The 22,536-nt window shown below is 46.2% G+C and overlaps 1 protein-coding gene across 1 annotated transcript; it reads left to right on the top strand.

Moving 5' to 3' along the window:
• Positions 1 to 6,919: 6,919 nt before the first annotated feature.
• On the top strand, positions 6,920 to 7,771 carry LOC135886273 (olfactory receptor 14A16-like). Its single transcript, XM_065414095.1, has one exon. The coding sequence runs from the start codon at positions 6,920 to 6,922 to the stop codon at positions 7,769 to 7,771; it is 852 nt and encodes a 283-aa protein (XP_065270167.1).
• The last annotated feature ends 14,765 nt before the right edge of the window (positions 7,772 to 22,536 follow it).

Below are 22,536 nucleotides of genomic sequence, written 5' to 3'. Positions count from 1 at the left end.
CTGCTGTAGAGGGAGAGGCAGGGAGCACCCCCTCTCCCATGGACAATTCTGCACTGACCTTCATGTCAGGGAGTTTCCCAGGGATCTAGAGTCTGGGTGGAGACTGTCACCATGGCGGGTTTATTTCATTCTCTATCTAACATAACCATGGAGGCTTTCATAATCCATGCCAATGTCTCCCCTGCTGAGCTCTTTGTCTCAGTGATACCTTGTGGCAGTGAGTTCCCCAGTTCAACTGTGTGCTTAGCAGTGCTGGGCAGAGGCCACCCTGGGTAGTGTTCAGAGCAGGGGGACTGGGCTAGGCAGAGGAAGGAGGAGAGTGAGAGAGGAAGGAAGTGATGACCAGGGCTTGCCAATGGGCAGAAGCAGGGGAAATAGTGTTTTGCTTGGAGATGGGGTAGGAGGAAGGAAGCAGGGGTGGGTGGACTGTTTCATGGGCCTGGACCAGGTCAAAGGAGTGGTGCTGAGCAGATGAGGGGACTAGTAGTCAGAGAGGTTAAGCAGGGTTCTCTGAGGAAGCTGAGTCAGGAACTCTGGGTGGAGGAATTGGCTCAATGATCCTCTCTTCGAAGTAAAACCCAACAGTGATGTCATGGACAATGTCCATATTCCTGATTGAAAGATTTATTCAGTAATGTTCTGATTTCTGACATTTCAAAACATCGGTACTTTTGGCATGTTTTACCTGTTTAACGTAAGATTACATTGAAATAAGAAAAAGAGGCCCATGTAAGGCACCTTAGCATGTAACTGGTAGTACAAAAAAAAAGTTGAAATAATAATTCAAAATGGAAACCGCTGTTTAAAATGTTCCCAATGTAAAATAAAAACATTTAATTGAAAATGATATTTTCCCACAAAAAAAATAAAATAAAATAAAATTGATGTCAGTGAAACTGTTTGTTTTGTTGAGAATATTTTTTTGGTCAAAGATTTCTGACCACTTTGCCTGTCTAACAGCTAAAGGTACTGACGGGAAAGGGTTTGTTCATCATTTGCTTACAGTCAGTTAGACGTACTTCAGTGCATTGTTGTGTCAGGCTACAGTGGTCAGTATCTTGAGGAATCAAACACATTAGATTCACAAGAGACCTGAGATGCCAGCTGCCACTTGAGGCACCTGGAGCTGGACTCACGAAGAAATGTAACCTTGCAATGCTGAGTGGTCCCCACAGCTAAGTGGATGGTACCTAGAAAATCACCAGGGTTCAAAAAGCCTGTGTTCGGTGCTCAATGAATGGGGAATGATGGCGCCTCAGAATGGGATCCATAAAAGCCAATGTGCTTGGCAGCTTCTCGGCTAAGGCAGCCAATGGGAGATGCAGTGTGCTAAGCCCTGCCCCTCTCTCAGAGGTAGGCACCTAAGCACAGGCTACAGGGAGCTGCATCCCGCTGCTGGTGATTCCCAGCTGTGACCCCTCTCCTGGAGTTAGGAGCTTAGGCCATGTTAGCGGGGGAAGGAGGAGCTCCCTCACAACCATTCGCCCAGCACTAAGGGTATCACCTGGGGAGTGGGAGACCCTAGATGCACATCTCCCCTTCTGTCTCCCACACCCCAGGTTAATGCGCTGACCATGTGGCTAAGAGCTACAAGGGAAGTACTCCTGCTTCATCATTCTGTGTGACATGCCTATGGGGTCCCGATCCGGTAGGCAAACTCTGGGCAGACTTACTGCACTGGCTCTGCAGCCGAGTTAGGGAATGAACGCCTGTTGTCGGCTGGCTCATGCATCTCTCTGGGGGTTAGGTATCTCTCCCCTCTACCCCCCAGCTTCCTCCATTGACTCCCAGAAAGGGATCACAGCTGGGAATCCAACGCAGAGGAAGGTACCTCCCTGCAGCTTGGATTTAGGTGCCAAATTTCCCGAGAGGGACAGAGCTTTGTGCATGCCCCTCTCCCTGGCATCTCCCCCTGGCTAGCTTAGGTAAGAAGCCACCTTTGCAATGCCTACATCCCTCTGTGATTCTGGCCCTTGCAGCCTGCTCAGGCTGGCTGGGTCACCCAGCATGTCAGGGACACTCCCCTTTGCAACCAGGAACCTCCCCACTCCCCATTGCATAATGTTATTACTCCCAGAATGTGACTGGATAATAATAGGCCAACGGGCGGGATTAGAACCAGTGCTTGGGGGCTTTCCATTGGCCACAGTGCCCGTCACTCTCAGTGACCTCGGAGAAGGTGGATGGAAAGAGGAGGTGAAGGCAGCACAGACAAGACAGAGGGATGGTGGGGAATGGGAAGCTGGATGCTCCTTTCCCACGGGGGGATAGACAAGCCAAGGGATCCCCCTCCCCAAGGCTCTCAGCAGTCACGCTGCCCCAATGGGTCTTGCCTTCAGAATCAGGGGTACAGGGATCCCATGTCGGGCCTGCACCTTCCCCCAGGAGCCAGTGACCAGCCCCCTCATGACTGTGCCAGTGACCAGCGTTCCCCACGATCCTCCCCCTACCTCGAGGGGCTTGTAGTGAGGACTCTGCAAATCTCCCTGAAATTAACGTGGAAATGTTGGTTAGTCAGAGTCTGACTGTGTTCTCGTTCACACTAGGCTTACCCCCTTTCATACCTGCTGTCAAGGCTGTATCCCCACTTTGAACTTTAGGCTACAACTGTGGGGGCCAGCTTAGATCTGGTCCGCTGCCACCATTCCCAAAGCTAATTCCCTTCCCTGGGAAGCCTTGAGAAACCTTTCACCAATTCCCTGGTGAATACAGATCCAACCCCCTTGGATCTAAACAAGGAAAAAATCAATCAGGTTCTTAAAAAGAAAGCTTTTAATTAAAGAAAAAGGTAAAAATCATCTCTGTAAAATCAGGATGGAAAATAACCTTACAGGGTAATCAAACTTAAAGAGCTCAGAGGACCGCCCTCTAGCCTCAGGTTCAAAGTACAGCAAACAAAGATCAACACTCTAGTAAAAGGTACATTTACAAGTTGAGAAAACAAAGTAAAACTAAGACGCCTTGCCTGGCTATTTACTTACAAGTTTGAAATAGGAGAGACTTGTTTAGAAAGATGTGGAGAACCTGGATTGATGTCTGGTCCCTCTCCATCCCAAGAGCGAAAAAACCCCTAAACAAAGAGCACAAACAAAAGCCTTCCCCCCCCCCAAGATTTGAAAGTATCTTGTCCCCTTATTGGTCCTTTGGGTCAGGTGTCAGCCAGGTTACCCGAGCTTCTTAACCCTTTACAGGTAAAAGGATTTTGGAGTCCCTGGCCAGGAGGGATTTTATAGTACTGTACACAGGAGAGCTGTTACCCTTCCCTTTATAGTTATGACACCTGCCAACTCCAGTAGAGATACTAATGGTCTACATCAGGGGTTCTCAGCCTTTCTCTTTCTGAGGCCCCGACCCAACGTGCTATAAAAACTCCATGTCCCACCTGTGCCACAACTGTTTTTCTACATGTAAAAGCCAGGGATGGCTTTAGGGGGTAGCAAGGAGGGCAACTGCCCAGGGCCCCACGCCACAGGGGGCAACTCAAAGCTAAGTTGCTCAGGCTTTGGCTTCAGCCCCGGGTGGTGGTACTCGGGGCCCCGGGCTGCAGTCCCACGCAACAGGGCTTTGGCTTTCTGCCCTAGGCCTTAGTGAGTCTAACGCCAACCATGCTTGGCAGACCCCCTGGAACCTGCCTGCAGCCCCCCAGGGAGCCCCGAACCCTGGCTGAGAACCACTGCTGTAAACCGGGGGTTCTCAACCTTTTTCTTTCTGAGGCCCTCCCAAACATACTATAAAAACTCCACAGCCCACCTGTGCCACAACAACTGGTTTTCTGCGTATAGAAGCCAGGACTGGAGTTAGCGGGTCGCAAGCAGGGCAATTGCCTGGGTCCCCATGCCACAGGGGCCCCCAAGAAGCTAAGTAGCTCAAGGCCCCAGGCTTCAGCCCCATATAGCGGGGCTTCAGCTTTCTGCCCTGGGCCCCAGTGAATCTAACACTGGCCCTGCTTGGTGGACCCCCGGAAACCTGTTTGAGGTGCCGCAGGGGGCCCCAGACCCCTGGTTCAGAACCGCTGGTCTACACCATTGAGTGATCAGTCTTAGGCCCATTCATTGAAGCTTCCCTACAGTTTATTCACCTGATCCTCCTGGGCATGAATGACTTGACTTTAACAGAGTTACTCCTGATTTACACCATATTGCGTGAGCAAAATCAAGCCAACTCACTCCCGCTTTCCAATGTGTCACATATAGCACCCTGCCCATCACATCTTGGGCTTAATATTTTATTGCCTGGCATCTTGGGCAATTGCTTATATTTGTGCAAAATTGAGTGCAAAGTGGGTGTCAGACGCTACCCTTCTAGTGCAATATAGTTTCACACCCACTTGGCACAGATGTAAATGGCTCAGATTGAATTGAGCCATTCATAGGAAGAGTATCAGAGGGGTAGCCGTGTTAGTCTGAATCTGTAAAAAGCAACAGAGGGTCCTGTGGCACCTTTAAGGCTAACAGAAGTATTGGGAGCATAAGCTTTCGTGGGTGAGAACCTCACTTCTTCAGATGCCTGAAGAAGTGAGGTTCTCACCCACGAAAGCTTATGCTCCCAATACTTCTGTTAGTCTTAAAGGTGCCACAGGACCCTCTGTTGCTTTATTCATAGGAAGGATATTCACATTGTGTTCTCTCTCCCTTATTTTGTGTAGAGGACAGGAATTATTGTTTTTGCTCTCTCTCTCCCCCATGTGGCCTCCAAGGAAAGGCCAGACAATCCACCCTCTTATGCTGAATGTTAACAACAAAGAAAACAACTGAACAGAAATATTCTTTCCAGATAAAATTATGAGATGCTTCATGGGACCTACATCCCAAAGGACTCTAATGAGGCATTAATATAGGATCTTGCATAGGAGCAAAGATAATTTATCACTCTTCTCACCTCTGCATCACTCATTGACGTGACTCCTTTGTCAGAAGCAAATGAAGATGCATGTGAATCTGTTCAGGGACATCATATTTTTTACTTACTTTATAATAATTCATGGGTTGCAAAGCAGGACAGACACCCCGGAATATTCGCAGCAACAGAAAGTCATTTATTTTTCCTGGTATGGTTCATATTCATTAGGGGTGCTGGGGGACTTTCAAAGGGGTATTGGAGCCCAACTGTCATTGAATATTAACATGGATTAAAGTGGTTCTTGTTGATATTCCTGCATGCAGAGTTACTTAATTAAAGTGATAACTAATCACAGAGATCTGGGTAGGTCTGATAGATAGATAGATAGATAGATACTTGTGTTGTTTAGAGAGAGAAAAAGAGAATAAAATCTAGTTTAAAAATGCCATCATTACAATGAATTATATTTGCTTAGATTTTTTTCTTCCTGTACCAGATTCCAGGGTTTTCTTGCTCATGTGAATAGCTCATTGTAACCTGGCTTTTCCCTCAGCACTTTGCTTCAGTGATCAGTAGAACTCATAAATATCATGGAAACTTGGGCTGATGCTGAAGTTTTCAAAAGTAGAAGGGAAATACGGAGTCCATTCATCCCAGGGGTTATTGGCAAATTTTGACCTTTAATGAAAAAAACAAAACTTCAAAATGGTTTGTTCAAAAAAATCAATTGGTCAATAAATCCCTCCCGCTCCCCCGCTGGAAAGCAGTCACATGGCACAATACATATATAATAAATAAACAAATAAAAATAAAATAAATATTTATTCAAAAATCAAGTTTTCCATCAGAACAAAAGTTGTGGTGGGAAATTTTCGACCTTCCCTACCGATCTTCCTGAAGGGAAGCTGCATTTTCAGAGGATCTCAGTTCCCATTGTAGGTGCCTAAATGAAGTGACCAGTCTTTTCAAAGAGCAGACCAGCCAGCACCTCCTCCTGAGAATGGTAAATTCCTTTGACGATTTGGTTTCATTCTTTGTGTGTCTAAACATGAGTTGTCAGGTGCTGATCTTTTTCAAAAATCAGACCGAGAGTATTTTTTGTGATACGGTAGCTCAGCAGTTAGGACACTAAGCTTCTAAACCTGAGCTGTGAGCTTGAATCTCAGTTGACCATCATGAGTTATTCTTCTTTTGAGATCTCCAAGAATTACACTTGATCAGAAATTCTGTCAATTTTCTTCTTTTAGCAGAAAATTTTCTACCTAGCAAAACTTTTTGTGGAAACTGTTAGCTGTCCCCCCAAAAATTTTAAAGCGAAAACTGAACAATTTCAGGCAAGAACTGAAAATATTTGAATTGGGAGGGGAGGGTGTCAGAAAAAGCATTTCACTTTCAAAAATCAAAATGTTTTGGGAATTTGTTGGATGAAATGTCACAAGTTTCCACTGATTTTTTTTTTAAATGTACGTTTTTGCAATTAAAATTTTTCATGGCGGAAAGAGGAAACATTTTCTGACCAGGTCTAGGAAGAACCTGTATAGAACCTGAAAGTTACAATAAAAGGTGGCAGAACACAGATTAATATGGTTGGATAATGATGATGTCTTCTGGGTACTCAGAGGATGAGTTACGAATGGCCAGTGTGGTGTATTGACAGGACAAGCTATCATTCTAAGTTTGTGAGGGTTTCCTGCTCCTGATAGCAGGCTAGGGGAATCTGTAGGGAAGCATGTGGTCTTTGGCATTCAGCTTACATAGAGCCAGACTAGGGTAAAATGGGGTGAGTTGTGCTTCTCTGCCTTAGGAAGCAGCCTGCATTGTCTCTCTCTGGTTTTAGGTTCTTGTGTGTTATTCTCAGAAATGAAGTAGTGTTATATTGCCGCCTTCCAGCAAGAGTATTTTATGTTTTTTTATTTAACTTCCCTATGTATAACAGACAGCAGTGTCACAACCTCCCTCTGAATACAAAAGGTTGTAGGGGATATGCATTAGGAAAAATATGTTTGTTTCAGCTCCCTTCATTCTAACTGCATTTTTCTGATGCCTCTTCCTTGTCTTTCCCATTCTCGCCAGGTAGGACATGACCAACCAAACCTCTGTAACTGAATTCCGTCTCCTGGGATTTTCTGACATCCGCGAGCTGCAGATCTTGCACTTTCTTGTGTTTCTGTTTGTTTATGTGGCCGCCCTCATGGGGAATTTCCTCATCATTGTCCTCGTGACCTTCGACCATCACCTCCACAGCCCCATGTACTTCTTCCTCAAGAACATGTCATTCTTAGACCTCTGCTACATCTCTGCCACTGTCCCCAAATCCATGGTGAATGCCATCATGCAGCGCCACTCCATTTCTTTCCACAGCTGCTTCCTGCAGTTGTTTTTCTTCATCATGTTTGGGACAGCAGAGTTGGCCTTGCTGACGGTCATGGCATATGACCGCTACCTGGCCATCTTCAGCCCTCTAAGGTACAGGACAGTAATGAACAGCAGAGCATGTGTCCAGATGGCTGCCGGGTCCTGGCTCAGTGGAGTGCTGTATTCAGTGTTGCATGTGGGTAACTCATTCAGCTTACCCTTCTGTGGGCCCAACTTTGTCCACCAGTTCTTCTGTGACATCCCACCCCTCCTGCAGCTCTCTTGCTCTGACACGCAGCCCAACAAGGTCCACAACATTGTCTTAGCCCTCTGCTATGGCTTTATCTGCTTCACCTTTATCTTTCTGTCCTATGTTCACATTTTCAAAACTGTAGTGAGAATCCCCTCTGCAGGGGGCAGGTATAAAGCCTTCTCCATGTGCCTGCCCCACCTGATTGTAGTCTCCTTGTTCATTGGAACTGGATTCTTCATGTACATGAAGCCAAACTCTAGGTCCCCTTCCACTCAAGACATGTTGGTGCCTGTCTTGAGTGGGGTATTTTGTCTTGATCTGTAGACAGCCGACTCCCCAACTCCCCAGGCGGCTGCCTTCCAGTCTGATCTGATTTCCCCGGTGTGCAGCCTGGCTCCCAGAAGCCTTCTCCACCTATGCCTCATGCATAAGTCTATGTTTTAGTCATGGGTATTTTTAGTAAAAGTGATGAACAGGTCATGGGCAGTAAACAAAAATTCATGGCCCGTGACCTGTCCATTTTACTATATATCCCTGACTAAAACTTGCAGGGGGCTGCACGGGCGCACCGTGGGTGCTGGGGGAGGGCAGTCTAGGGTGCTGGGGGGGAGGTGGGCAGCAGCACACAAGCCGTGCTGCCACTGGTGCTGGGGGGGTTGGCGGGGCTCCCTACCTGGCTCCACGCCTCTCCCCCCGCCCAGTAGCAGCAGAGTTTGTGTATGGGAGGGGCAGGGGGATGGGGCATGGGACGGGGAGAGGAAGGCTATGGGCTGTGCTTACCTGTGGGGCTCCCTCACTCAGCTGCTAGGCACAGGTGTGGCAGCACTCATTGGCCAAGCAAGCCAACCCCAGTCGTGAGCCTAACTGCAGGAAAGGGGATAAAGCTTCATAAACAGTTATTATAACCTATAGCAGCAAATGTTGATGGGAAAAGGTACAAAAGGGAGACAGAGAGACTGGATTAGTCTGAAGAAAAAGGCCTCCTGATATAATCAAGGACTGTGTTAAGATCTCATGCCTGGTACACAGGGTAAGTGTAGGACTGGAAATCAATGGACCCAAATTGGTGTGTCGGAAATTAGTTCTAAATTATGGACACAATAATTAGGGGATCTTTTTATCTCTTTATATCTTCTGGTCCTTAAAAGAGACTTCAGAGGGAAAATTGAGGGATGGGGACACAGTGGACTCTGGCTGACTGAAAAACAAGGAAAGGGGAAGGAGTGAGCTTCACAATCTTGGCTGCCACCTTCACAATCTGCAGGGACCCCAGTGTCCACCATGATACCATTGGGCCTTTGCCATCCTAATCCTGAGAGATGTCCTCATCAGACCAGGCCAGAGAGAGGGATTCAGATGATATCGCCCATTCAACTGACTCCAGCTTAAGCTCAGCCACTACCCGACATGGGAGACTTTGCCATTCCCCCTCCCCACTCGTATGCCCTTTTCCTTCCCCACCTTTTTCCTTCTCTTTTTTCTCCCTCTCCTTTTTCCTTCTGTCTATTAAAAGTCTGGCTTAGCTGGCCAAGATGGCATCTTCTGCAACATTTCTGTAAGCCTTTGACCAAAGAGGCAGCTAAAAGCAATGTCCAAAACAGCCTAAGAACGTAAGAACGGCCATATTGGGTCAGACCAAAGATCCATCTATCTCAGTATCCTGTCTTCCGACACCAGCCAATGCCAGGTGCTTCAGAGGGAATGAACAGAACAGGTAATCGCCAAGTGATCCATCCCCAGCTGCCCACTCCCAGCCTCTGGCAAACAGAGGCTAGGGGCATCATCCTTGTCCATCCTGGCTAATAGCCATTGATGGACCTATCCTCCATGAACTTATCTGGTTCTTTTTTGAACCCTGTTATAGTCATGGCCTTCACAACATCCTGACTGATGCTGGTACAATGTGTCAAGTCTCATTGTGACTGGTAAGACCATGTGTGTTTTTCCATCAGTGAGGTTGTGAGTAAGAGTCAACGTCAGAGGAAAAAGCTGCATTTACTACCTTGGCTGTTCTTTTCTCTCCCCTCTTGCATGTGCTTGATTTGAAATGGGATCAGACTTTAACGAGAGACACAACAACCCCAGCACCAGACCATTTGAACTAATTTCATTTATTTTCCTGAAAAAGAACAGTTATCACCATCTTTGCCATCATCTAGAAGACAGTCAGAGAAGTTTGTGTTTGTTTTTCTTTTCCATTCCAAAGACTCTCTCCAGCTAAAGGGAAAAGGAACAAGGGATGGTGCTAAAGGAAAGCCTTACTTAAGATTTTACATTTCAAATGCTTTACCTGTTTCCCCTTCTTCTTTGTATCTTTAATAAAATGTTAAAAGGATTTTTAATAATGAGTTTGCCATGACACTGAGCAGGCTGAGGTCTCTGTATACCAAACCCCAAACCTTGTTTAAAATGGTTTCATACTGGACAGTGACTGGGTCATGTTAACACCTTTGACTCTTTGGGCCCATTTATTCCATCAAAATTAATACAACAGAGTTCCATCTTCATCTACATCCGACCCAGAGAACTCCATTACTTGGCCCTCAACAAAGTGGCCAGTGTCCTAAACACATTGGGAATGCCATTGCAGAACCTGATCATCTGCAGCCTGAGGAACATGAAGGTGAAAGGGGCCTTGACAGATGACCTCAGGAGGAAGCTGTATTTCTTCAAGGAATTGCAGGGCACTTTGACTGGGTCTCTAAGAGGGGAATTGTGTAAAAGCCAAGAGATAACATTTTCAAAAGCACCTAAGTGACTTAGGAGCCAATGTCCCATTTTCAAAATTGCCTTAGTCACTCCAGAGCGTCAGTCCCATTCAAAGTCAATAAGACTTAGGACTAGATTTGTAATGGTACTGAGGCATCAAGTGGGATTTTCAAAAGCACACAGGCATGTAAAACTCATTGATTTCAGTGGCATGTAAGTGCACAGGTGCTTTTGAAAATCCTACTATGCACCTAAATGGCCCTCTTATGGCCCTATTAAACTCGTAAGCACCTAAGTTGTATTTGAAAATGAGACTTAGGTTCTTAAATTAGATGGCTTTGAGAATTTTCCCCAATGAACAGAAAACACTGTCTCTGTGGGTACGTCTACATGACTATTTTTAGCTGACTAGCTCAATCAAAGCTAGAACAGATATTTCTGCTTGAGCTGGAAGTTACACCTGCAGCTGCACAATAGACAAATCCTGACTGTGTGTGTGTAAGAAAGAGAGAGAGAGAGAGAGAGAGAGAGAAAGAATGAGAGAAAGAGGGAGGGAAAAACGAAAACTAGACAACCTATAGCCAGGTCAACTCTAGAAAAGATTTGCCAGTATACCTATCCTGGCAAACTTTCCTAATGTAAATGCAGCTTTTGCCAGCTTTTGTTGCTATAGTTTAGACCAGTTGTCCAAGAGAAATTAGCTATACAGGAAAATGACCTTTACGCCAGTGTAACCATGTTGACATTATGGCTTTTGCCAGTATCGAAATATCACAGAAGTAAACACAACCCATAAATGACACTGCTATGATGGCAAACATTTCTATTGTAAGCCTAGCCTATGTGTTCCTTTGCAAGGTTACATTATAAGTGTATATTTCTGAGTCTTTGCTTTGTGTGTGTGTTTGCTAGTGAATAAGGTTGCATGAATGTGTCTGTTTCAGTCCGTGTATGTTATTTGGTGTGTAGATAAATGCACATGTGAGTTTTGACATTCCTCTGTGTGTCCTTCAGAATGTACATACGTAGCAGCTTTGGCAATAGCCAATACTTGGCACTTCACCACAGGTCAGAAAACACCTCGCCCAGTGCTGGGGATGAGATATAATTTTCCCCTTAGGCCACAATTTTCAGAAGAATTCACTTCCCACTCAGGCACCAAATTAAGTGGCCAGATTCTTAAAAGATTCCAGTAGACTGGGGGCTGAGGAGAGCTGTCCAGGAAGTGATTTTTTCTTCGCAAAATTTTTCTTGGAATTGTTTTGAGTTTTCATATATAAATATAAAAAAACAAAGAATAACAAGTCCTGAACATTTTCTATGAGAACTGAATTTTTCTGGAGAAACTGTCAATGGCATTTGGGTGTCTACATCCCCTCAACTCTTGAAAATCCCAGTCTTCATGACTAGGAGGTGACAGGGGAACTGGGACACACCAAGGTTGTGTAGCTGGTTTAAACTCACACTCTCAGCCTGTGTCAGCTGTTGGAACAGAACCTAGGTCTCCTGACTTAGGATGAGACTAACAAATTAAAGGGAGCTAGGTGCTGACATACCATTGAATTTCCATGGCAGTTGAGTTTCTTACTGCTTTAAGCTCCACTGAGAATACCACTTGACTTCACCCTTTGAAGACTGCCCAGTGAAATCAGCCTCATGATCTCCTCTAACTGAGGGAACCATCATAACTCAATCCCAGAGCTGGTCACAAAAACAAGTCCCAGTTGGCATTGTTCAACCTATTTAAAGTGTTTATATGGAACACCACGACTCCAATATTTGAGCCAGGAGGGCTAAAAACATTCCCTCAAAACTTTTCCAAACAGAAAATTGCAGGGTTGACAAAATTTAAAAAAAAAAAATCACAGAAAGTATCTATTGTCCTTTTACATTTTCCAATTTTAATTGCAAATAAATAATGACTATCCTCCCAAATTCAATAGCTAGTGGGAATGAATCACTCTGTAACCATTAAAAGTTACACTCTTGTAATGAATCAAATGGGGTAAAGAGCTAAGGAATTGCAGACCAATTTAGAACTTTTTTCTCAACTTCTGCTCAGATTCACATGGAAAGAATATGGATTTGAAACTGTGACAGGCCAGCTGGTGTAAATCAGCTGTAGCACTATTGAAATCAAAGGGCTAGATCCCCAGTTGATGAAAATCCACCACAGCTCCTTTGTAGGGCCAGATCCTCAGTTGGCATAAATAGCCCTAGCTACTCTGAAGTCAATTTGCATCAGCTCAGGGCCTCGCCCTTAGTTTTTAGTCTTTGCTTTTGGGTACCTCTTAGGGCATTAAAAACCTGCAGTTGGCCTGTGTAATCTGACTAGGGCTCATGGGGCTGAGGCTAGGGGGCTATTTTACTGTGGTGTAGATCAGGGGTCGGCAACGTTCGGCACACAGCTCGCCAGGGTAAGCACCCTGGTGGGCCGGGCCAGTTTTATTTACCTGCTTACGCGGCAGGTTCGGCCGATGGCAGCCCCCACTGGCCACGATTCACCGTCCCGGGCCAATGGGGGCGGCGAGAAGCGGCGCGGGCGAGCAATGTGCTGGCCGTGGCTTCTCACCGCCCCCATTGGCCCGGGACAGAGAAACGCGGCCAGTGGGGGACGCGATCGGCCGAACCTGCCGCGTCAGTAGGTAAATAAAACTGTCCCAGTCTGCCAGGGTACCGAGTGTTGCCGACCCCTGGTGTAGATGTTCGGGGTCTGGCTGGAGCCCAGGTTCTAGGATCCTGCGTGGTGGGAAGGTCCCAGAGCTCAGGCTGCAGACCAAGACTGAATGTCTACACCACAATTTAACAGCCCCTTAGCCTCAGCTCTGTGAGCTGGAGTTAGCTGGCATGGGCCAGTTGCAGGTTTCTAATTATAGTGTAGACGTACCCTTAATGACCAACTTCAAGCAGCCAGGGCAGTCTGAGCTGTGGGTTCCCCTGGTGGCTGCATCCCAAGAGCTGCTGATGCAATGCAGGAGAAAGAAACAAAATCTCTGCTCATCCAGAGGAAATTATGTAGAACTGATGAAGGAACAGGCTATTTCATAGCAGTTGGGGCTGTGGTGCCACAAGGCTCTGAGCTATTGTAGATCACATGTCTCTGCTACAAATATACATTTTATTCTGCAAACACCTGGGGACATCCTGGGGCCTCAGCCCAGACTTATTTATAGCCAAGCGTCCTTCCAGGGATGCTGCCACCATGTGAGACCCAGGGAAGGCACTGTTCCCCCTCTATGGGGTTAAGCTCAGCTGGGGCAGGTTGTCGGCAAGATTTGCTCTAGAAGTGAGATCAGACCTGGGCTCACAGCCCAGGAGACGGAATTCAGCTATTTAGCTACAGAGCAGTGACATCTTGTACTGTGACCCTGTCTGAAGCCTGGAGAAGCCAGTGTCAGCTCTAGAGCTGGGAGGAGCTTTAAGTCCCTGATCCCATTTAGGGCTTCTCTATAGGAACAATATGTTCACAGCCAGCTGGTGAGTGAAAGGACCCTGGTCTAGCCTGTTGCAGACTAACTGCCCTGTGCACCCTGCTGACATGCAGTAACAGTTGGTTACAGCACTTTGATCCAGTGCTCTTTGAAATAGGACAAGATCAGCAGGGTCACATGGACACTTAGCCCACTGGCTGGTGCAGTGTAGATTCACATCCCAGTTTGCCAAATATTAAATGTTCATGTAAGTAGTATATGGGCCCTACCGACAATCAAATGTTAACGACGAACCATTGACCCCCTTAAGCCCCGCCCACCCATCACCAGAAGTGCCTCCCCTGGGGGTATTCCTTCCGGGGTCAAGCCGGACACATGACTGGAAGCAAGGTTTGTCATGTGACCCCTCTAACAACTCTGCCCGCTGCTATTTACCAATCAGGATGGGTTTCACCCCCATAAAACCACCCCGAGAGGAGATTTGATCAATCAGGGGAGTTCCGGGGTGGGGTGACCCATCTGGGAGTGGGTCGTGTGACCCCTCTAACAACTTCTCCCACCACCCTCTACCAAGCAGGAGTGGTTTCAGCAGCTGGGGACCACCCCTGAGAGGAGATTTGACCAATCGGGGGGAGTTCCAGGGCACGATGACCCATCTGGAATTGTTTTGTGTGACCCCTCTAAGAACTCCTCCCACTGCCCTCTACCAATTGTGATGGGTTTTGGCTGCAGAGGACCACCCTGAGAGCAGAATAGGTCAGGTTCTGGAATGGGATTAACCGCCCAGAAGAGGGTCATGTGATCCCTCTCAGAACTCCTCCCACCACCCTCTGCCAATCAGAGTGCAGCACTATCACCCCATAAGTCCCAGCGTCGAGCAGAAGAGGCCATCTCTTACCAAGCACACGTGTTTTAGAAACCATGAAATGCGTAGAGGAAACATAGACTCCTTCACCACCCCTGTGAGAACTTCGGAATTTGTTTTAGCCCTGAGGGTCTTCTATCATCCGTGGAGAAAGCGCTACATCAGCAACAGTTCCGAGGAGGAGGAGGGAGCAGCTGAGGGGAGCCCTCTGGTGAGCCGTTGATGAATACACTGGAACCTGTAGTAAGAGGAGGCCCTGAGATATAAACCTTGGTATCAGAGGCCTGGTATGAGGCCTAAGGCCTGAACTAAAGTAATGGTCAAGACTTTGCTAACATAAAGCAAAGTTAAGCTGTGAGCCAGAGGCAGGCCCTGCTCACAGAAGGTGGCAAGGAAAAGGCTGATGCTGCAAAAAGAGACATACCTAACAGGTACTGGACACCAGATATCAGAACATACACTATACCGGAACATTCCACAGATAACATGGAACAGACCGACCCATCTCAATAACAGGGGCAAAAGGGTAAAATGATGGATAGAGTTGTTTTGATTGAACCAACATGTACAAGGTGAGAGGCGGCACCTTACTACGTAGAGGGGTTGTACCTTGCTACGTAGAGGGGTTGCACCTCAATACGTCAGGAGTGATGTGTAACTTGTTTGTACCTGTGTATAAGAATGTATCCCTGGGGTGGTGTCTTTGTCCGGCCACGGGGGCAGTGGAAAGTCCCGCCACTGAGCCGGGTCCTTGCCAAGAGGCACTTTCTCATAGTATGCCCTGAATTAGGCTAAGAAACCTACAGGGAACTGCAATTGTGTCCAAGGTCGCAATAAACCTAGTCGACATGACTTTGCATCTTTCTAGACTCTGTGGTTATTGGGGGTTCTCTTCGGGTCTGCTGTGTCAGCTATTTGCGCAAAGCTGGGGCAGCACACAGAGGGAATAGGTTTCAGTGTAGCAGCCGTGTTAGTCTGTATCCGCAAAAAGAACAGGAGTACTTGTGGCACCTTAGAGACTAACAAATTTATAACAGAGGGAATAGACGCACGCAGCCGAGTGATATCAACATAGGAGAAAGCAGAGCACCACACCGGTAGCATCTGACAACACTGGTGACCCCGACCGCTGATCTGGTGAGTAAGCGAACCTGCCGTAGTAAGAATCGCAATCTAACATGGCAGCAAACCTCGAACTAGGGAACCCCCTGATCCCCTCCCTTATGATCCCCATGGAGTTTGATAACTCTTGGACCTGCTGGATTGCCAGTAAAGGGGGTCCATATGAATTTAAAAAAGAGAATGGGGAAACATGGACTGGCATATGCAGAGCGATGGTAGAAACCGAGGCTCTGTGAAACAGTAATAAGAGTAAAAAAGCAAGAATTTTGCAACTCATGTCTATGGCAGTGAGATGGCTCAGACAGCATGCTGGCATACTGGCCAAACAAGTAACAGAAAAAACAGGAGAAGTAGAAGACGTAACCCAGGCAGTCGAGCACTGGAAAGCCCAAGCTCTGTTAGCAGGGCAACAGGCGGTCCAAACTCATGATATGCTCGAGCAAGTGAAGCAGGAAAAAAAAAATTGGAAACAGCTGTAGAAAACCTGCAGAAGCAAAAAGTGCCATCCCCTGGGGTTCAGCGTTCTTCGAGTACTGTTACAGTGCCTGAGGAATGGAACAGAAATGGAAACAGGTGGCTCTTGCCAAGTTAAAAGATGGAACATGGGACAGTTGGGATGGATGTTGCAATGGGGACATGTGGAATGACTCTGTTAAAACATACTGTCATGACCCATGGGCAGGGGCTACCACACCGCAACCGCCACCTTATGATGTAAGCCAGGTTCTGGACAAGCCCTCCCCAAAATCTAGATCAATTCCAGTAAAAATAGGAGAAATGGGTGAAGATGGGACTGCAAGCCCCAGTGAAAATCCTATTACCCACTTTACTCTTGATAAAACCCCGTGTACAGGTAGCCCCCCCCCCCCCCCGCATTAAGGTTATGGGATGCAGTGGAAACTGAAACAAAAAAATTAGCTGATCATTTAAAAGATCTATGGCCCTGCCATGCCTATGCAGATAGGGAAAAGGATCACGAATAAGTACCCCCCGCAAACCACGCATGAGCAGCTTAACAGCCAGGCTCGACGCTTTAAAGATTAATGAACTAACTGCATTAGCCGGAGCTGTTGGACCACCCCCCTCTGACAATTTCAATGTGTTTATGGCATGGCTCCATAAAGGCGACCAGTTACTCAAAGCAGTAGGAATTGACATGTTGCAGGAACCAATTCTGGTACAAACCCTTTTAGGGCCCCTCAACTGTCATACCCTCGGTTTTGATGATGATGTTGCACAGATGCTTAAACGCGTAGTACAGAAGCACTTTAAGTTATCTAGTGAGTTAGCAACCCTTAAAGGAATGGCTAGGTTGCCAGGGGAAGCTCCGGCTAAGCTGGCAGACAGGATTCAGACCTATATTAGATTATCAGCAGGGATTGCTAACATGGAAGATTTGAAGCAAATTGTTCTGGAGGCGCTGCCTCCCGGTGTGTTAGACTGGATAAATGCTTGGTGTGAGAATGGTGGTAAAGAGGTACCTTGGGATGAATGGATTGCAAAGGTAGAAACGGCAGTTAAGCAGCAGGAAGGAACTCCTGTTAAGGAGCTGCGTACTCAATTAGGACAATGGAAAACAGAGGGTCCTGGATACTCTCCCCGTGGTCATGGCCGGGGTTGGAGAGGTCGTGGACTGAATAGAATTAGAGGAGGTGATAGAGAGAGTGCGTGGGTACCTTCTGGAGTTTTGAAACAGGAGAACTTAAACCTTAAAGGAGAAATTGAAAGTCTGCAGGCACAGCTTCAGGCGTGTATGATTGGTAAGGAATCTCAACAGGAGAAATATAAAACAATGAGGAAGGTAGCTAGGGCGACGGTCCTGACATCAGGATTGAACGACCCAATCGCTACTGATTCAGTGGCATAGGACAGCCCTATCCATGACTCGGAATGCATTTTTCAGCAACCCATGACAGTAGATGTCTGGGGGTGCCCCCATTTAAGCATTCGAGTTGGGGAGGGGCTAGTAGATTTCTTGTTGGATACGGGGGCTGGAATTCCTATAGTAAAAGATGACTTTAATGCATATCCAATTGGAGAGTCAGTGCAAATACAGGGAATATCTGGGACTAATCAAACGTATAATGTTAAAACCCTTCCCCTCCAGTTTGGAATGCATACCAGTCCTGAGAAGTGCGCTGTTGCAGGGAGAGAGAATCTAATTGGGGCAGAAACAATTAGACGCTTGGGATTGATCTTGGATTTTCCCAACATGTGTATTAGACAGACTCTCACTGTAATGCAAGGCACAAATGATACAAATCTGATCCCTATGGGACTGGCTACACAGACGGTGAAAGCAATAAAACCTAAACAACTGCCTCCCACACCAAAAGGCTGGGAGAACTGGTGGACTGAAATTCAAACTGTCTGGGCAGCAGACTCCCTAGACACAGGCAAAATGAAGACCTCTGTTACATTAGAGGGAAACACACCTCCATTTATAAAACAGTACCCAATACCTCAGGAAGCAAAGGAATCGTTAAGGCAAGTAATAACAGAATTGGAAAAAAGAAATTTAATCAGAAGGTGTTCAGCGCCTAACGTGGCACCAATTTGGCCAGTCAAAAACCTGATGGGACCTGGAGATTAACTATTGACTATCGGGGGCTAAATAAAACTGCCAAACGAGGGGCACCCGTAGTGGCGGCGTACCCTGAACTATTGGAGGTGGTCACCCCTGATATGAAGTGGTTCTCAGTACTCGATGTGGCAAATGGCTTTTGGAGTCTACCTTTAGACCCGGAGTCTCAGTATCGAGCAGCTTTTGTATTCCAAGGTATGCAATATTGCTGGAATGTGTTGCCAATGGGGTACTGTGATGCACCCACAATTTTCCATACTGTAGTGAGAAATATGCTGGAAAAAGAGGGATTGTTACAAACAGAAAGAATTGTTCAGTATGTAGATGACATTTTAATTGTGAGCAAAACAGAGCAGGAACATGACGAGTTAATGCGGCAGCTGTTAGCGAGCTGCCAAGCTTATGGCTTGAAGCACTCGCTAACCCCTCAAAGTCTCAGATTAAACAGAAAGAAGTGCAGTATCTCGGAATTCGACTCAGTCCTGGGGGAAGGTCTGTGGATAAGGAAAGAATAAAGTGCATTGTTAACCTGCCTATGCCGGTAGACACCAAGTTGCTGCAGTCCTTTTTGGGGCTCACTAACTTTTGCAGAGAATTTATGGTGGGATACGCAGAAAAGGCAGGTCCCCTGTATGAGGTATTAAAAAGACCACAGTGGACCTGGACGGAGGAGGCAACAAAGGCATGGGAAAGTCTAAAACAGGGATTAATGGAGGCACCCACCTTAGCCGCCCCTAACAATGATTTCCCCTTTGTGCTGTGTCCTAGTGTTAAAAATTTCTGTATTGTTAGTATGTTAACCCAGGATACGGGTGCGGGGAAAAGACCCATTGCATATTATAGCAGGGCACTGACTAGTCCAGAGAGCAAACTGGGGGTCTGCGAACAAACCGCCCTTGCTGCCTATTGGATGCTTCAAAAATCCCAGGCAATTGTAGGAGCAAGCAAGGTGATTGTAAAAAGTCACCATGCACTGGGAAAGTTACTTAGTCAGGAAAAATCTGTCAAAAGGACATGTGAGAGTTGATAAAGCCATTCAGTGGGTCTTCGCTCTCATGTCAGAGAATGTTCAGTTAGTCACATTGAAAGAGCCAGAAATATCTGTATGGGGATTGATTGTTAAGGGTAAAGAACATGTATGTGAGCCACAAAGGGAATATAGGGCGCACCCTGTGTTTAAAGCAGCCCCAAGCAACCAAGTGACTGGAAAAACCATTTGGTTTTTGGACGGTAGCTCGTACTATGAGGAAGGAGAATGAGTCACTGGTTTTGCAGGAATTTGTTTGAATGGGAATAAAGCAAGTGGTGAGTCCTTCCAATATAAATTGGGTAAAGGAGGGACACAGGCTGCAGAGGTATCAGCAGTTCTGGAAGTTTTAAACAGAATGAAGGGCAAGCAATCCGAGCTTGTAATAGGGACTGATTCTGATTATGTGTATAAGGGCACCACTATCTATCTCCCGTGGTGGCAAAGTATGGGGTTTACAGGAACCGATGGCTTGGAGATCAAGCATAAAGCCCTATGGCAGCAAATAGAAAAATTGTCACAACAGTATAAAAAAATTCAAATGGTCAAAATAAAAGCCCATAACAAAAAAGGACCCTTACAGGGGGGAAATGAACAAGCAGATGCTTTAGCTAAAGAGGTGGCCCTTATGGGTGTACTGTGGGAACCAACGCCAGTGGCAGTAACCACTAGATCACAGGCAAAAGTAAAACAGGAAAACGAAGCAAACAACCAGAAAGAGATACAGAGTTTACAAGAGCTTCAGGCAAAAGATGATTCAATTCAACAATGGATAATTGAATGCCCATCACAGTGGCAGGGTGTCCCTTTAAAAAAAGAGGGAGAGCTTATTTTAGCTAAACCAGATAATGACTGGGTTATGGTAATCCCACAACAATTGAAATATCTTCTGTTAAAATGGGTACATGGATCACTTGTGGGAGGTAACCCCAAATTAGAGGAAGCATTGGAAAGACTTAAAAAATTGGGGTGGTGACTCGGCATGCGAGAGGATTTAAATTTACATCTTCACAGCTGTTTAACATGTGCTAAACAGGACCCTGCTAGATGGAAAAGACGGGGAGAGTTAATGCACCAAGCGCCAAAGGGCCCCCTTCAGCGGCTGCAGGTTGATTTTGTGGGACCTCTACCTACCACTCCTAGGGGAAATAGATTTTTATTCGTAATTGTGGATAGTTTTAGTAAATGGGTAGAAGCCTTTCCTACACAGAAAGAGACTAGTAAGGCTGCTGCAAAAAAGTTACTAACAGAGATTTTTCCAAAATGGGGATTGCCCCACAGCATTGATTCGGACAATGGTCCCATGTTTATTGGGCAGGTTTACTGAGATATGGGCACCTGGGCTGGTGTTCCCTTGCCGTTACACATCCCATATCACCCTCAAGCAGGAGGACAGGTGGAAAGAATGAATAAATCTCTAAAAGTTGAATTGTCTAAAGTATGTAATGAATTAGGAACAAATTGGGACATGGTACTCCCATGGGTCCTTATGAGGATCTGTAGTCGGCCAAATCGCATGACAGGATTCAGTCCATATGAAATTCTTTTTGGGAGACCTATGCCAGGTTGGGAAAATCTGTTTTACCCTCCAGATTGGGAAACAATTATAGCATTTGCAAGTACCACCTGGATGAACAGTTTTAAGTATTGGCTGGGCACAGTCCAAGGAGCTGCTGCAGCACAGCAGGCTGCAGAATAGCAAAAGATGAATCAGGCTTTTCATGAACACAGTGACATTAAACAATGGAAAATTGGAGATCAGGTAATGGTTAAAATTGAACCGGGTTCCAAGAAAAAAATTTCCTAAGGCAGAATGGCGTGGGCCTTGGCCCATTATAGAGAAATTGGGACCCTCCCTGTACTTGGTAAATATAAACAAACAGCTGCGCTGGAAGCATGCTATGCAATTAAAGGAATATATGGGTTGAACATGTATGTTACATGTCTGTACTTGCTTTACAGAAAAATACGCAGGATAAGCAAGTGCGGTAAGTACCATGGAAACCTTCCAACTAAATAATGGAAGTTTTATGAGCTTTAACCTCAGAGCTCCATCTGCACCCCGCTTACTGTTACATATTGCTTGGTGACAATTAAAACGCTTTGAATTGACTAGACCCTACCCAGTTAGACAATTAAGGGCAAAGGGTCAGTTCGCTTGGGGCATTGGTAATATACTTACTATCTGGTGGAATGATGTAAACACTTCCATGTGGACACTGGAACAAGAAGGGAAACAACTGCTGTGGATGGTGGGGCCAGGGATCTTATGGACTAACAATGTACCTACCATCCCTTTGGGAGCAAGGTTTTTATTCTTAAATCCACTAAGTGATGAGGTCATATTGGCTCTGTTAAATAGGGATTATACCCAGGAAAAGCCACTAAAAAAGGAATAGATGCGGCTGATGTACATAGTTTTATATTAAAAATTCAAATACTGTGGCTATGGGATATTGCATCTTAAATACACAAAAAAACAAAGGCACACCATTTATTATTATGTGCCCATGAAAAAGGAGTGAGTGTTATTTTGTGTTTTCACAGGTTAAGATGCCAACATGGATGTGGACTTTGGCAGGCGTTTTGGTGATGGCCCAAGATTCGAAGGGACTGGCAGATGTCACTAAAATCAACCAAACACATTCAGTGACCAGAACCTTCTGGGTCAAAACAGCAGATAATCCTAATTAATGGACAACAGCTAGCCAGCAGCATCCTACCGGAACTGTGTTGAAGTTGGTGTGTGAAACTGAAGGACAGCAACAAAGGGAAAACATCCTCAGGGTATCGCCCTTCCCGATCCTGATGACGTGGGGACGGAAGGTTAAGAATGATAGCCATACTCAACTTGTCCCCGTCCCAGAGTTTGAGAAGGCACACAAACGAATTGAAAAGGAACTAATTTTAAGTAAAGAGACACAGGGGGAGTATGCATGCTGTTGGAAAGTTGATGTTTTTGTAAATTGTAAACCCGTGGATATTTTGGCTCTCCCTCCTCCAGTTTTAGACAACAATGTTCACAGTACTGCACCACAACACCACGAACAAAATATAAATAAGGAAACAAAACGAGCAACTCCAAGGATGGAGCGCGCTCTAGTGGCACCAAAGCAAATTATGGAGGACTATCTGAGGCTAGGTCTACACTGCAGCGGGGGTCCGACCTAAGATACGCAACTTCAGCTACGTGAATACCGTAGCTGAAGTTGCGTATTTTAGGTCGGCTTACCTAGCGGTGAGGACGCTGGAAAGTCGACCGCTGCCGCGCTGCCGCCGACTCCGCTGCCGCCTCCTGCCGAGGTGGATTTCCGGAGTCGACGGCAGAGCGATCAGGGATCGATTTTACCG

Source organism: Emys orbicularis, chromosome 12, assembly GCF_028017835.1.
Source record: "Emys orbicularis isolate rEmyOrb1 chromosome 12, rEmyOrb1.hap1, whole genome shotgun sequence".
Taxonomy (NCBI): domain Eukaryota; kingdom Metazoa; phylum Chordata; order Testudines; family Emydidae; genus Emys; species Emys orbicularis.
This window is presented reverse-complemented; position numbering and strand designations above follow the sequence as displayed.

Excerpts from the sequence above, each read along its gene's own strand:
- LOC135886273 (XM_065414095.1), top strand. The coding sequence starts at position 6,920 with ATGACCAACCAAACCTCTGTAACTGAATTCCGTCTCCTGGGATTTTCT.